The sequence below is a fragment of the Aegilops tauschii genome, chromosome 4, assembly GCF_002575655.3.
Source record: "Aegilops tauschii subsp. strangulata cultivar AL8/78 chromosome 4, Aet v6.0, whole genome shotgun sequence".
In the NCBI taxonomy this organism is placed as follows: Eukaryota; Viridiplantae; Streptophyta; class Magnoliopsida; order Poales; family Poaceae; genus Aegilops; species Aegilops tauschii.
This window is the reverse complement of record NC_053038.3, coordinates 481,663,538-481,676,437: the sequence shown is the minus strand read 5'-3', so window position 1 is coordinate 481,676,437 and position 12,900 is coordinate 481,663,538. Positions and strand designations below refer to the sequence as shown.

The 12,900-nt window shown below is 51.0% G+C and overlaps 1 protein-coding gene and 1 pseudogene across 1 annotated transcript; one reads left to right on the top strand and one right to left on the bottom strand.

Annotated features, from left to right (window-relative positions):
• Nucleotides 1–794: 794 nt before the first annotated feature.
• LOC109775776 (homeobox-leucine zipper protein HOX13) lies at nt 795–2,792 on the bottom strand. The gene is made up of 3 exons (XM_020334473.3): nt 2,433–2,792; nt 1,669–2,066; nt 795–1,571 (listed from the first exon to the last, which is right to left on the bottom strand). Exons 1-3 carry the CDS (start codon nt 2,482–2,484, stop codon nt 1,071–1,073), a joined length of 951 nt encoding a protein of 316 aa, XP_020190062.1. The 5' UTR covers nt 2,485–2,792; the 3' UTR covers nt 795–1,070.
• LOC109775775 (uncharacterized) lies at nt 2,524–4,450 on the top strand (annotated as a pseudogene).
• The last annotated feature ends 8,450 nt before the right edge of the window (nt 4,451–12,900 follow it).

Below are 12,900 nucleotides of genomic sequence, written 5' to 3'. Positions count from 1 at the left end.
TAAAATCTGCTCCGATGCTCCTAATGGCTGTGGTGGCGGTATGGATTTCTTGCGGAAGACACGGGAGTTTCACAAGTCCCAAATTGTTCACAAGATGGAAGCAACAAGCGAGTTCCAAAGGTCGTTGCCGAGGTCGTCTAGAGTGCGAACATCTCAAATGAGGTCGATGGAGTGGGGTGTGGGAAGACCGAGGGCCATTCAAACCTGAACGGCCTAATGGCACTAGAGGAAAATATGCACGGCATCTTCACATGGAGCATTACAACGAGGGCAAGCAGGGTCGTCACCGATGTTCTTGTGGAAGAGGTTGCTTTTGGAATTAAGGGTGCCCTTGAAGAGTAGCCATCCAAAAATCTTGAGCCGCTTATTTGGGGATCTTTTATTCCTATCATGCGGCCTTTTCAAAGCCATTGATGCAGCTTTCAGTTTTACCAAGTGTATTTACTGTTCGTGTTTGTATAAGTTTTTTCAATCTACTACTCCCTCTGTCTCAAAATATAAAAACGTTTTTGACACTAGTGTAATGTTAAAAACGTTCTTATATTGTGGGACAGAGGGAGTAGTATAATTTGTTTAATCAATCAATCGATGAATTCAGATGGCAGTTAGAACAAATTTGTTCAAGAAAAATATTTTGTGCGTATTTCATCGGTACAATGAATCCCTATCCCCGAGCAGTGTGTTTCAGTCTGAAACCTGTACGTCCCCCCATTGGCGTGCCCTCTGACCATTTTGTCGCAACGAAGTGATACACGCCAAAATGTTACGATCAGCTAGCAGTGGCAGGACTCAGGTACCAGGAGAATGTAGGGACGGCTGCTTGGATTGCAACTTTTTACACCATCGATTAAACCTAGAGACCGTTATTTTTGTACTGTACTACGAGTAGTAACATTTACTTCCTCCCTCCATGCATGGTGGGAGGTCCATTCATCAGGCAATTCACCCTTCTCATCAAATTCCGCCATTGCTGACCTCCCTCCCTGCCCTTCTTGTCCGCTAGCTAGGCTAAGGTAGCTAGCCAGTAGAAAGTAAGTACGCGCTGTCGCTGCATGGACAGTGACACCTTCTTACTTTTTACAGTAACTCTGGAGATCAAAACCCTCGGCGCCACTGCTGCACCAGCCGAAGTTGAGGTTGGAGACGTGCTCCTCGGAGAAGAAGGCTGAGCTGCCGTCGTTGACGATCGCGTCCGAGCCGGCCAGCCATTCCTCCGTGAAGCCGTAGCCGCCGGACCTGCTCGCGTCGTACGGGTACGCGCCGGGCCATTTGGGCTCCAGCATGGGCAGGGACGAGCAGCCCGTGGTGGCCGCGGCGGCCGACGCCGAGTCCAGGAACGACGCGCCGAACCCCATGAACCCCTGCTGCTCGAAGACCGCGCTGGAGTACGGCGACGCCTCGTCGTTGAACACCGCGCTCGAGTCGCTGTCCGAGGAGCCGTCCTTGCAGACCGCCGCGCCTACCATCGTCGCCTGCTGCAGGCGCTCCTCCGCGGCGTCGACATTGCCGGCGGCCTCCGCCTTCACCGCCGTCTCCGGCTTGGTGGACAGCTTCTCCCTCAGCTCATGTATCTGAACGCGTGACGCAGAGCACAGATAAGTACAACAATCAAACGACGTGGCCGCGCCTGACAAACAGCTAGCGGCAACAATGGAGTGGAGCACGTACCTCGGCGGCGAGGGCGTCCTTGTCGCGGCGGAGCGCGTCGCAGTCGGCGCGGAGCGCGTCGTGGCGGGCGCGGAGGGCGTTGAAGTCGCGCTCGAGCTGCTTGGTCTTCCAGCGGGCGCGGCGGTTCTGGAACCAGACGGCGACCTGGCGCGGGTGCAGGCCGAGGTCGCGGGCGATGCGGGCCTTGCGCTCCGGGTCCAGCTTGTTGTCCGTCTCGAAGCTGCGCTCCAGCGCGCGCACCTGCTCCAGGGCCAGCCGCCGCTTCTTGCCGCCCAGCCCGCACGACATGGCGCGCTCCTCCTCCTCCTCCTCCTCGTCGGCCTCCTCCAGCTCGGGCTCGTCGTGCTCCATGTACGCCGCCAGCAGGTTCTCCTTCTCAGCGAACGCCAGCTTCTCCCCTGCAACGCAATATGCCAGCATGGTTAGCTTCGTGTCCGTCTCTTCCTAGTCCTCACACACACATGATCCTTTAAGAATCACTTGTGTTCCATAATTGCCTTAGATCACAAAATGCTTCCAAATGCAAGGTGACTGCATAGATACGTACTGTTGGAGCATAGAGTGAGCAGGAATGCTCATGCCAATTTCGATCGCTCGACGCAAATGGAATATGTGGTAGATGCAAGTAAGCTCCATATATGTCAAAAGGGCACATACTTTCGGATGCGCTACTAAAATTTAAGCTCAAAAGCGATGATGGTACATATAAACATCAAGCTAGCAACAAGTACACCAAAAACAGAGGGAGATCTCAGCTGTAATACCTGGCTCTGGCGATTCTTGGCTGCGGGTCGGCCTCTTGATCTGCCGCTTCATCCGCAGCTCGAGGAGGAGAGAGGCGGTTCCAAACTGGAAATGGGGACTGTTCTAGTTATGATCGATGTGGGGGATAGAGGAGCTGCAGAGCGCACTGCTTCTGTTTCGCGGCGGCCAATGGCCTCTGCCCTGCTCCGGGTGTCGTGATCGCAGAGACGATCTGGATGGGGGCGAGGACGGACGGAGGAGAGGGGAGGCGGGCAGGGGTGAGGTCACTCGCTGCAGCAGCAATCAACTGATGCAAGAGCCCATGGGGTGGCGTATAAATAAAAGCGGGGAGCTAGCCTGGCCGGGCGCTCCGGTTGGACAGCGCCGAGATATCATGTGGCAGAGGTTTTTGTATCATTCATGTGTTGGCACTTGGTGTCGACAGCTTGGCCCGGCTATTCGGTGCGTCGGGATCAGTTCATGTCCTTGCAGCATTTACATTTACCGCGCACATTGTCCATGACAATTGTCAAATAAGTCTTTCATACGTGGAATTCCTAAAGCACAACGAAATAAAACCGCGGCAATCCTCTACAGGCCTCTTTGATTCAAAGGATTTTTTTTTTCTGTGTTGATCGCTTGATTCGTAATCCTATGAGATTTTTTTCTAAGAAATAGTTTGTGTTACACATGATACATTGACTCCAACATCTTGGAAAAACAAAATTCTTTGTTTTCCTGTGATGCAATCAAACAAACTCAAATTCAGTCATACATTTTACTTATTCCAGCGTTTTTACAATCCTGAAGAGAAATCCAAGCGATCCGTCTCAAGCAAGTTAAAGAACTTCCACGGTGACAATCCCTAAGAGCATCTTCAACAGCCGCGCCAAAAGACACGCGCAGTAAACTAGCTTTTTAGCGCGCGCGGGACATTTTCACGCGCTCCAGCGGTGGCGGGAAACTTGCGCGCGCGAAAAGATTGCGCGCGGGCGGGAAAAGGCGGCAGCTCGGGCGCTACATTTGGCGCACCGCGTCCGGCGCGCTTATAAATTGTGGCGCTCGCCACGCGGTTATCCACACTGCCACGCGCGCTCTCCCCCGCTTTCTCGTAGCTCCCTTTGCTTCCTCGCCGCTCCAGCGCCCCGCCACCGACGCGCCACCATGCCGCCGCGCAGCCGAGGAGCATCGGGCTACCGCGGCATCCGCCAGCGCCCCAACGGCTGGTACTACGCCGAGATCTGGTCCGGCGACGTCCGGCTCGGCCTCGGCACCTTCCAGACTGCGCACGAGGCCGCCCGTGCGTACGACGCGGCGGCGTGGCGCCTAGACAGGACGCGCGCGCAGATAAACTTCCAGGACGTCCACACGCGCCAGCAGTCGCAGGACATCGCCCCTCCGCCTCATCTTATCACGGACCAGGACCGTGCGGAGCACGCTCGGCGGCAGCGCCGCCTCCTCATCGCCGAGGAGGACGAGCAGGCTATGGCGGAGTGGCGCCGGCGTCACCCGGAGGACGTCGTCAACGAGCAAGCTTACTGGGCGGAGAAGACGGCAAAGCGCCGCGCGGATCGGTTGGACAGGCGTCGGCGGAAGGCCCTGGCGTTATCGCGGTGTGATATCGTTGAAGCAGGTGGGCAGTCGATCTTTTAGGGATAATGATCCTCGTTGGGAGGACATGTGGCTCGATACCTCGGACCAGACCAGCGAGGATGATGATGATGACGACTGGGAGTAGGTTGTAGTTGCACTATCTAGTCGTTTTTTATGTCGTTGCACCGTAGTTTTATCTATCTATGCTATGGAACTATGTAAAATATCTATGTATCGTTTTTATCTATGAATTTTATTATGTATCGTTTTTATTTAAAAATATGTACGCAATGTTCGTGCGATAGCGCGCGCTGCATTTTAACGCGGCTGCTGGAGCTACGTGCGCGTGCTAAATTTTAGCGCGGCTGCTGGAGCCAGCGCTGCCCGCCGCGCTTTTTCAGACGTTGGGCGGCTGTCGAAGATGCTCTAATGATTCAAACCTAAAAAAAAAACATAATCAGATGTAACTCTCTTGAATGAAAGAAGTACTAAAAGCTCGAGGAATAAAGGTATTTAGCTCACGATAATTTCTCCAACTTACCACGATGTTTATCTTTATGAAAATTAACAAGTTTGGTATATCTCTCAATCTGTGTCATAGATCATACAAATTAGGAGCTATAATTTCCCACCTTACTAGGTTAAACGATTGTATGAGAGGGAGGCAAGAGAAGGTTTGTATTCCTGGCAAATAAAGTCTGCTCATCGAGACGACGTGAGTGCGTAACAAATGATGGACTTTGCGGCAAGTCATGCACGCGTTGGCTTCCAATAGAGAGTGTCCGTGTGTTGTTGACGATGTGATGCTTGAAGGAAATATGCCCTAAAGGCAATAAAGTTATTATTTTATATTTTCTTATATCATGATAAATGTTTATTATTCATGCTATAATTGTATTAACCGGAAACTTGATACATGTGTGGATACATATACAAAACACCGTGTCCCTAGTAAGCCTCTACTAGACTAGCTCGTTAATCAAAGATGGTTAAGTTTCCTAACCATAGACATGTGTTGTCATTTGATCAACGGGATCACATCATTAGGAGAATGATATGATGGAACGGACCCATCCGTTAGCTTAGCATATTGATCGTTCCGTTTTATTGCTATTGCTTTTTTCATGTCAAATACATATTTCTTCGACTATGAGATTATGCAATTCCCGGATACTGGAGGAATACCTTGTGTGCTATCAAACGCCACAACGTAACTCGGTGATTATAAAGATGCTCTACAGGTATCTCCGAAGGTGTTTGTTGGGTTGGCATAGATCGAGATTAGGATTTGTCACTCCGAGTATCGGAGAGGTATCTCTGGGCCCTCTCGATAATGCACATCATAAGAAGCCTTGCAAGCAATGTGACTAATGAATTAGTTGTGGGATGACGCATTGCGGAACGAGTAAAGAGACTTGCCGGTAACGAGATTTAACTAGGTATAAAGATACCGACGATCGAATCTCGGGCAAGTAACATACCGATGACAAAGGGAATAATGTATGATGTCATTACGGTTTGACCGATAAAGATTTCGAAGAATATGTCGGAATCAATATGAGCTTCCAGGTTCCGCTATTGGTTATTGACCAGAGAGGTGTCTCGGTCATGTCTACATAGTTCTCGAATCCGTAGGGTCTGCACGCTTAACGTTCGATGACGATTTTGTATAATATGAGTTATGTGATTTGGTGACCGAATGTTGTTCGGAGTCCCGGATGAGATCACGGACATGACGAAGAGTCTCGAAATGGTCGAGAGGTAAAGATTCATATATATAGGACGATGATATTCGGACACCGGAAGTGTTCCGGGGTGTACTGGGTACATATCGGAGTACCGGGGGGTTACCAGAACCCCCCGGGGGAATAATGGGCCTTATGGGCCATTGGAGGGGAGCACACCAGCCCACAAGGGGTGGCCCCCCCCCTATGTAAGGAGGCCGAATAGGAGATGGAGGAGGGGGTTCGCCCCCCCTTTCCTTCCTTCCTCCTCTCTTCCCTTTTCCCCTTCCGGCAATAAGGAAGGGGGGGCGAATTGGACTAGGGCCCCAAGTAGGATTCCTCCTACTTGCGGCGCCCCATGGCATCTCCCCTCCCCTCCCACCTATATATACGTGGGGAATGGGTGCCTAGAACACACACCAACAATTGTTAGCCGTGTGCGGCGCCCCCTACACAGTTTACGCCTCCGATCATATCTCCGTAGTGCTTAGGCGAAGCCCTGCGCGGATTACTCCACCATCACTGTCACCACGCCGTCATGTTGACAGAACTCATCTACTTCCTCAACACTTTGCTAGATCAAGAGTTCGAGGGACGTCATCGAGATGAACATGTGCAGAACTCGGAGGTGCCGTACGTTCAGTGCTTGATCGGTCGGAGCGAGAAGAAGTTCGACTACATCAACCGCGTTGTCAATCGCTTCCGCTTTCGGTCTACGTGGGTACATGGACACACTCTCCCCCTCTCGTTGCTATGCATCTCCCACATAGATCTTGCGTGAGCGTAGGAATTCTTTTGAAATTGCATGCTACGTTTCCCAACAGTGGCATCCGAGCCAGGTCTATGCGTAGATGATATGCACGAGTAGAACACAAAGAGTTGTGGGCGGTGATAGTCATACTGCTTACCACCAACGTCTTATTTTGATTCGGCGATATTCTTGGATGAAGCGGCCCGGACCAAGCTTACATGTCCACGTTCATGAGACCGGTTCCACCGACAGACATGCAACTAGTTTTGCATAAAGGTGGTTGGCGGGTGTCTGTTTCTCCCACTTTAGTTGAATCGAATTTGACTGCGGCCGGTCCTTCTTGAAGGTTAAAACAACAAACTTGATGAAACACCGTTGTGGCTTTGATGCGTAGGTAAGAACGGTTCTTGCTAGAAGCCCGTAGCAGCCACGTAAAACTTGCAACAACAAAGTAGAGGACGTCTAACTTCATTTCGCAGGGCATGTTGTGATGTGATATGGTCAAGACATGAAGTGATATACGTTGTTGTATGAGATGATCATGTTTTGTAAAAGTTATCGGCAACTGGCAGGAGCCTTATGGTTGTCGCTTTATTGTATGAAATGCAAACGCCATGTAATTGCTTTACTTTATCACTATGCGTTACCGATAGTTGTAGAAGCAATAGTTGGCGAGACGACCACGACGCAACGATGGAGATCAAGGTGTCGAGCCGGTGACGATGGAGATCATGACGATGCTTTGGAGATGGAGATCAAAAGCACAAGATGATGATGGCCATATCATGTCACATATTTTGATTGTATGTGATGTTTATATTTTATATGCATCTTATTTTGCTTAGTACGGCGGTAGTATTATAAGATGATCCTTTAACTAAATTTCAAGCTATAAGTGTTCTCCCTGAGTATGCGCTGTTGCGAAAGTTCTTCGTGCTGAGACACCACATAATAATCGGGTGTGATAGGTGAGGGAGTCCTGGATTAAGGGGTCCTCGGACATCCGGACTATATACTTCTGCCGGACTGTTGGACTATGAAGATACAAGATTCAAGACTTCGTCCCGTGTCCGGGTGGGACTCTCCTTTGCGTGAAAGGCAAGCTTGGCAATACGGATATGTAGATCTCCTCCCTTGTAACCGACTCTGTGTAACCCTAACCCCCTCCGGTGTCTATATAAACCGGAGGGTTTAGTCCGTAGGACAACAACAATCATAATCATATGCTAGCTTCTAGGGTTTAGCCTCTACGATCTCGTTGTAGATCAACTCTTGTAATACTCATATCATCAAGATCAATCAAGCAGGAAGTAGGGTATTATCTCCATCGAGAGGGCCCGAACCTGGGTAAACATTGTGTCCCCCGCCTCCTGTTACCATCCGCCTTAGACGCACAGTTCGGGACCCCCTACCCGAGATCCGCCGGTTTTGACACCGACATTGGTGCTTTCATTGAGAGTTCCACTGTGCTGTCACGATAAAGGCTTGATGGCTCCTTCCATCATCGGCAACGATGCGCTCCAGGGCGAGGTTTTCCTCCCCGGACAGATCTTCGTATTCGGCGGCTTCGTACTGCGGGCCAACTCGCTTGGCCATCTAGAGCAGATCGAGAGCTACGCCCCTGGCCGTCAGGTCAGGTTTGGAAATTTAAACTATACTGCCGACATCCGCGGAGACTTGATCTTTGACGGATTCGAGCCTATGTCAGGTGCGCAGCACAGTCACGACGAGCATGACTTAGCTCTGTCGTCGGACGGTGTACGGGAGATCACACCTGCGGCTACTCTGGCCCTCAATCCGGAGCAGATTGCGCCGTCCGAGGACGGATGGATGGACCCCGCCACGGAGGCCACACACTCAGCAGCGATAGAGCCGAAAACTGATTTCACCTCCTACGAGACCTGTGTTGCCGGATCCTTGGATTCGTCCCCGGCCACGGGCTCCGAACCGCCTGCGTCCGTGCCTAGCGAATCTGATTGGGCACCGATCATGGAGTTTACCTCCGCAGATATTTTCCAGCACTCACCCTTGGGCGACATGCTAGATTCTTTAAAGTCTCTCTCCTTGTCAGGAGACCCTCGGCCGAACTATGTCCGGCTCCAGTGGGAGGCGGCCGACGAAGAAATTCGGTCCCCACCCACCACCCACTTAATAGCCAGTGTCGACGATTTAATCGACATGCTCGATTTCGACTCCGAAGACATCGACGGTATGGACGACGATGCAGGAGAGGAACAGGAACTACCGCCCACAGGGCGCTGGACAGCCACTTCATCACACGATATATACATGGTGGATACACCCAAAGAAAACAATGACGAGGAACGGAAGGATGCAGAGAAGCAACTAAAGCGACAACGTAGGCGCCGCTCCAAATCCCGCCTCGACAAAAACAGCGATAACAACGCAAGAAAGAATAATACCCCGATCGACTCCAGAGGAAACGACGACCACATGGACCCAGCGACAGAGCAGGATGAGCCAGCGGATGGTGAACATAGTACGGAGCCGCTGTCCGACAACGGTGACGCCGAGGGTAAAGCTAATCAACATGTCTCCGGAAAGGAGAACAGTCCGGACGACGATGCACACATCATCCCGGAAAGGCACTTGGAGCAAGAGAACCTCCATAGAAGGCTTCTTGCCACCGCGAGGAGTCTAAAGAAGCAGAAGCAAAGGCTCAAGGCCGCACAAAATACACTCAACAGTAGATGGAACAAAGTACTCGACACTGCAGAAAAGTACGGTGGCAGTCGCCACACAAAGAGCTATCCAAAGCGCAAGCTGCTGCCTGAATTCGATGACGAGGCTTTAGAGCCTATACAGCCGAAAAATAAAACAGCTGATCAGCCAGATCGACCACCCCGTGGCCGCGATAGGGCGGCTAACGATGTCAGTATGACCAGGTCCCTCTACGAATCTAGGAAGCGCGCTCCGGCACAGAATCAAAACCGAACACTACAACCGTCAGAACGTCATGACACATCCAAGTACAGGGGTGCCGCGCACCCCCTATGCTTCACCGATGAGGTGCGGGATCACGAATTTCCAGAGGGATTCAAACCCGTGAACATAGAGGCGTACGACGGAACGACAGACCCTGGGGTCTGGATCGAGGACTTTATCCTTCATATCCATATGGCTCGTGGAGATGATCTCCACGCCATCAAATACTTGCCCCTCAAGTTGAAAGGACCAGCTCGGCATTGGCTGAAGAGCCTCCCCGAAAACTCAATTGGAAGTTGGGAAGAGCTTGAAGATGCTTTTATTTCTAATTTTCAAGGGACCTATGTCCGACCTCCGGATGCAGACGATTTAAGTCATATAATTCAACAGCCCAGAGAGTCAGCCCGAAAGCTTTGGAACAGATTCCTCACTAAGAAGAATCAAATTGTCGACTGCACGGACGCCGAAGCCTTAGCGGCTTTCAAACACAGTGTCCGGGACGAATGGCTCGCCAGACACCTCGGCCATGAAAAACCGAGGACAATGGCAGCCTTAACAAGCCTTATGACCCGCTTTTGCGCGGGCGAAGATAGTTGGCTGGCCCGTAGTGGCACCAGCGACCCAGGCACATCCAAAGTCAGGGATGGTAATGGGAAACCGCGACGCCATAAAAGCAAGCGTCGAAACAATGAAGACAGCCCAGACAACACGGCGGTAAACGCCGGATTCAGGGGCTCTCAACCCGGTCAACGGAAAAAGCCATTTAAAGGCAGCCGAGATGGACCGTCCAGCCTAAACAAGATTCTAGACAGATCATGTCAGATTCATGGCACCTCCGACAAACCTGCAAATCACACCAACAGAGAATGCTGGGTCTTCAAGCAAGCCGGCAAGCTAAACGCCGAGCACAAGGGGAGGGAGACACCAAGTGAAGACGAGGATGAGCCTCGCCGACAAAATACTGGGGGACAGAAAAAATTCCCACCAGAGGTCAAAACAGTGAACATGATTCACGTAACGAAGAGGAGGAGCAAACGCACACTCCGAGACGTATGCGTCGTGGAGCCCGTCACCCCCAAGTTCAACCCTTGGTCGGCCTGCCCGATCACTTTTGATCGCAGGGTTCACCCGACTAGTATCCGACACGGAGGATCTGCTGCCTTGGTGCTAGACCCAATAATTAACGGATACCATCTCACCCGAGTCCTTATGGATGGCGGCTGTAGTCTCAATCTCATATATCAGGACACAGTCCGCAAAATGGGGATAGACCCGACAAGAATTAACCAAAGCGATACTACCTTTAAAGGAGTAATACCAGGCCCAGAGGCCCGCTGCACGGGCTCTCTAGTACTAGAGGTTGTATTCGGTTCTCCCGACAACTTCCGAAGTGAAAGGTTAACCTTCGACATCGCTCCATTCCAAAGCGGCTATCAAGCACTACTCGGAAGAACGGCCTTCGCTTGTTTTAACGCAGTACCGCATTACGCTTATCTTAAGCTTAAGATGCTCGGTCCACGTGGCACCATCATAGTTAGCGGAAACACAGAGCGTTCCTTGCGTACGGAAGAATGTGTGGCGGCTTTAGCAGCCGAACACTGACTGGCCTCTCCAACCAGAATAAACAATCGGTCGTCAAGACCGCGGACACGGCTAGACGAGTCCGGCACACCACTAGCTGTAATAGCCCAGATAAACCTGAGATGGGGTCGATGGATTTACCCCCATAGGTGGTGCTATGGGCTTCCCGCATATAAAAAGGACTACAATTCTGCTTGACCTTATTTTGATTGAATTTTAATGGTTCATTAAGAATAATCAATTTTTCGCACGAAGACTTTCACCTGGGTTTTTTTTTCTTTTGCAGATGATCATCGTGCCACACCCTTCCAGGATACGGCACAACGGAGACACGGGCGCAAACGTGCAGCAGGGCCCTGCTCAAAGGTTTCTTTTTAGATTAAGACCCTGCGTAAACCTTTCTTACTGTCTCTTGTTGCTGTACACCCTCCGGATATTCAACACAACCGAGAGGGATGCTGGCGTTGTTGGCATTTCGCCACGTCAGACGAATGCATGTACCTGGAAATTTAGGGTTTATCGAGGGCGTTACTCAGCCCAGCATATGTAGTAAAGTCTGAATACCTTAGGGAGTGTTCGGCGTCGCGAGTTTGGCCTTATATGCACTAGCTCCGAATCATGTTTTTGGTCAATAGTTGGGTTTGCCCGGCTCCCTGTTTTGCTACCTTACGTTCCGCTCTATCGGCTAAGGTGGCATCGGGAGAACTGCTGTGATTGTGCCCTGGTTCATCTGGATGAGCACCTCAGCAGAGAAAGCCGAAAACTGACTGTCATGATAAAGCGCGAGACTGGTCAACCACTCGATGACTCATCGGAATCTTCGCGATTCCTCCGCATTAACGAAGGACCGGTTTCCCAGTCATGTATGTACGCGCACCGTATGCGGATAGACGCGGAAGTACCAGGGGCTATATAGTAGCCCCACCGTCAAACTCCTATGGCTAAGTGAAAGTGTTAAAGCAATATAGTCCGATTGCCTTGTTCGCCGCGCTATCACCTCCTTAATGGACCAAGACGTTGGATCAAGTGTGAATACGCGCTTTTCCGAACACCCCTGCATTATATGCGTGGGGGCTGAAGCCGACGACTGCAAACTTTCAGGGTATATACATACATAAACGGCCGCACATGAGGCATCATAATACTTACAGGCAAAAGTATAAACACAGCCTTTATAATCATAATAGCATTGTTTTTACAATTGGGATACATGTCACTAGAACATGATACTCTTCGAGCACTGAGCCTCTATTAAATGAGCGCCTTCTAGGACTTCTTCAAAATAGTGCTCGGTCGATACCTGGCCTACGGCCAAACTCTGGGTTGCAATAGCGGTGGCTCCATCTCTGCCCAGTATGTCTTAACACGGGCAAGAGCCATTCGCGCACCCTCTATGCACGCCGACCTCTTTGCAGCGTCGATATGCGGCACAGCACCAAGGAATCGTTGCACTAAACCAAAATAACTATTCGGCCTTGGTCCTTCCGGCCAAAGATGATCCACGACCGACCTCATGGCAAGCCCAGACAACCTATGGAGCTCAGCCCACTCGGCCATTTGCTCATTTAACAGTAGCGGACGCGTTGGAGCACTGAACTGCGACCAATTTTTTTTTTCCACTTCATGATCTTTTTGATCTTTGAAAAACTCAGTCGCATCAGCAGCACTCGCTGCCAAGTCCAAGTACGCATCTGCAACACTCCATAATTGATCCAGAGGGGCATACTTCGGATCTCCGAACTTCGCCCGCAACAAAAAGGGCTTCCCAGCCGTGATATCTCCGGCTTGACGAAGCTCCTCCTTCGCCGCTCTAATTTTAGAGCGGGTCTCCATGGCTGCTACCATGGCTTTCTTCAGGTCCGCCGCTTTCGCTTGGCTTTCCATTTCAAGAAG

Coding starts and splice junctions, on each gene's coding strand:
- LOC109775776 (XM_020334473.3), bottom strand. CDS start 2,484: ATGAAGCGGCAGATCAAGAGGCCGACCCGCAGCCAAGAATCGCCAGAG. Junction 2,067..2,432: donor CCAAGAATCGCCAGAGCCAG/GTATTACAGCTG, acceptor ATTGCGTTGCAG/GGGAGAAGCTGGCGTTCGCT. Junction 1,572..1,668: donor AGGACGCCCTCGCCGCCGAG/GTACGTGCTCCA, acceptor TCACGCGTTCAG/ATACATGAGCTGAGGGAGAA.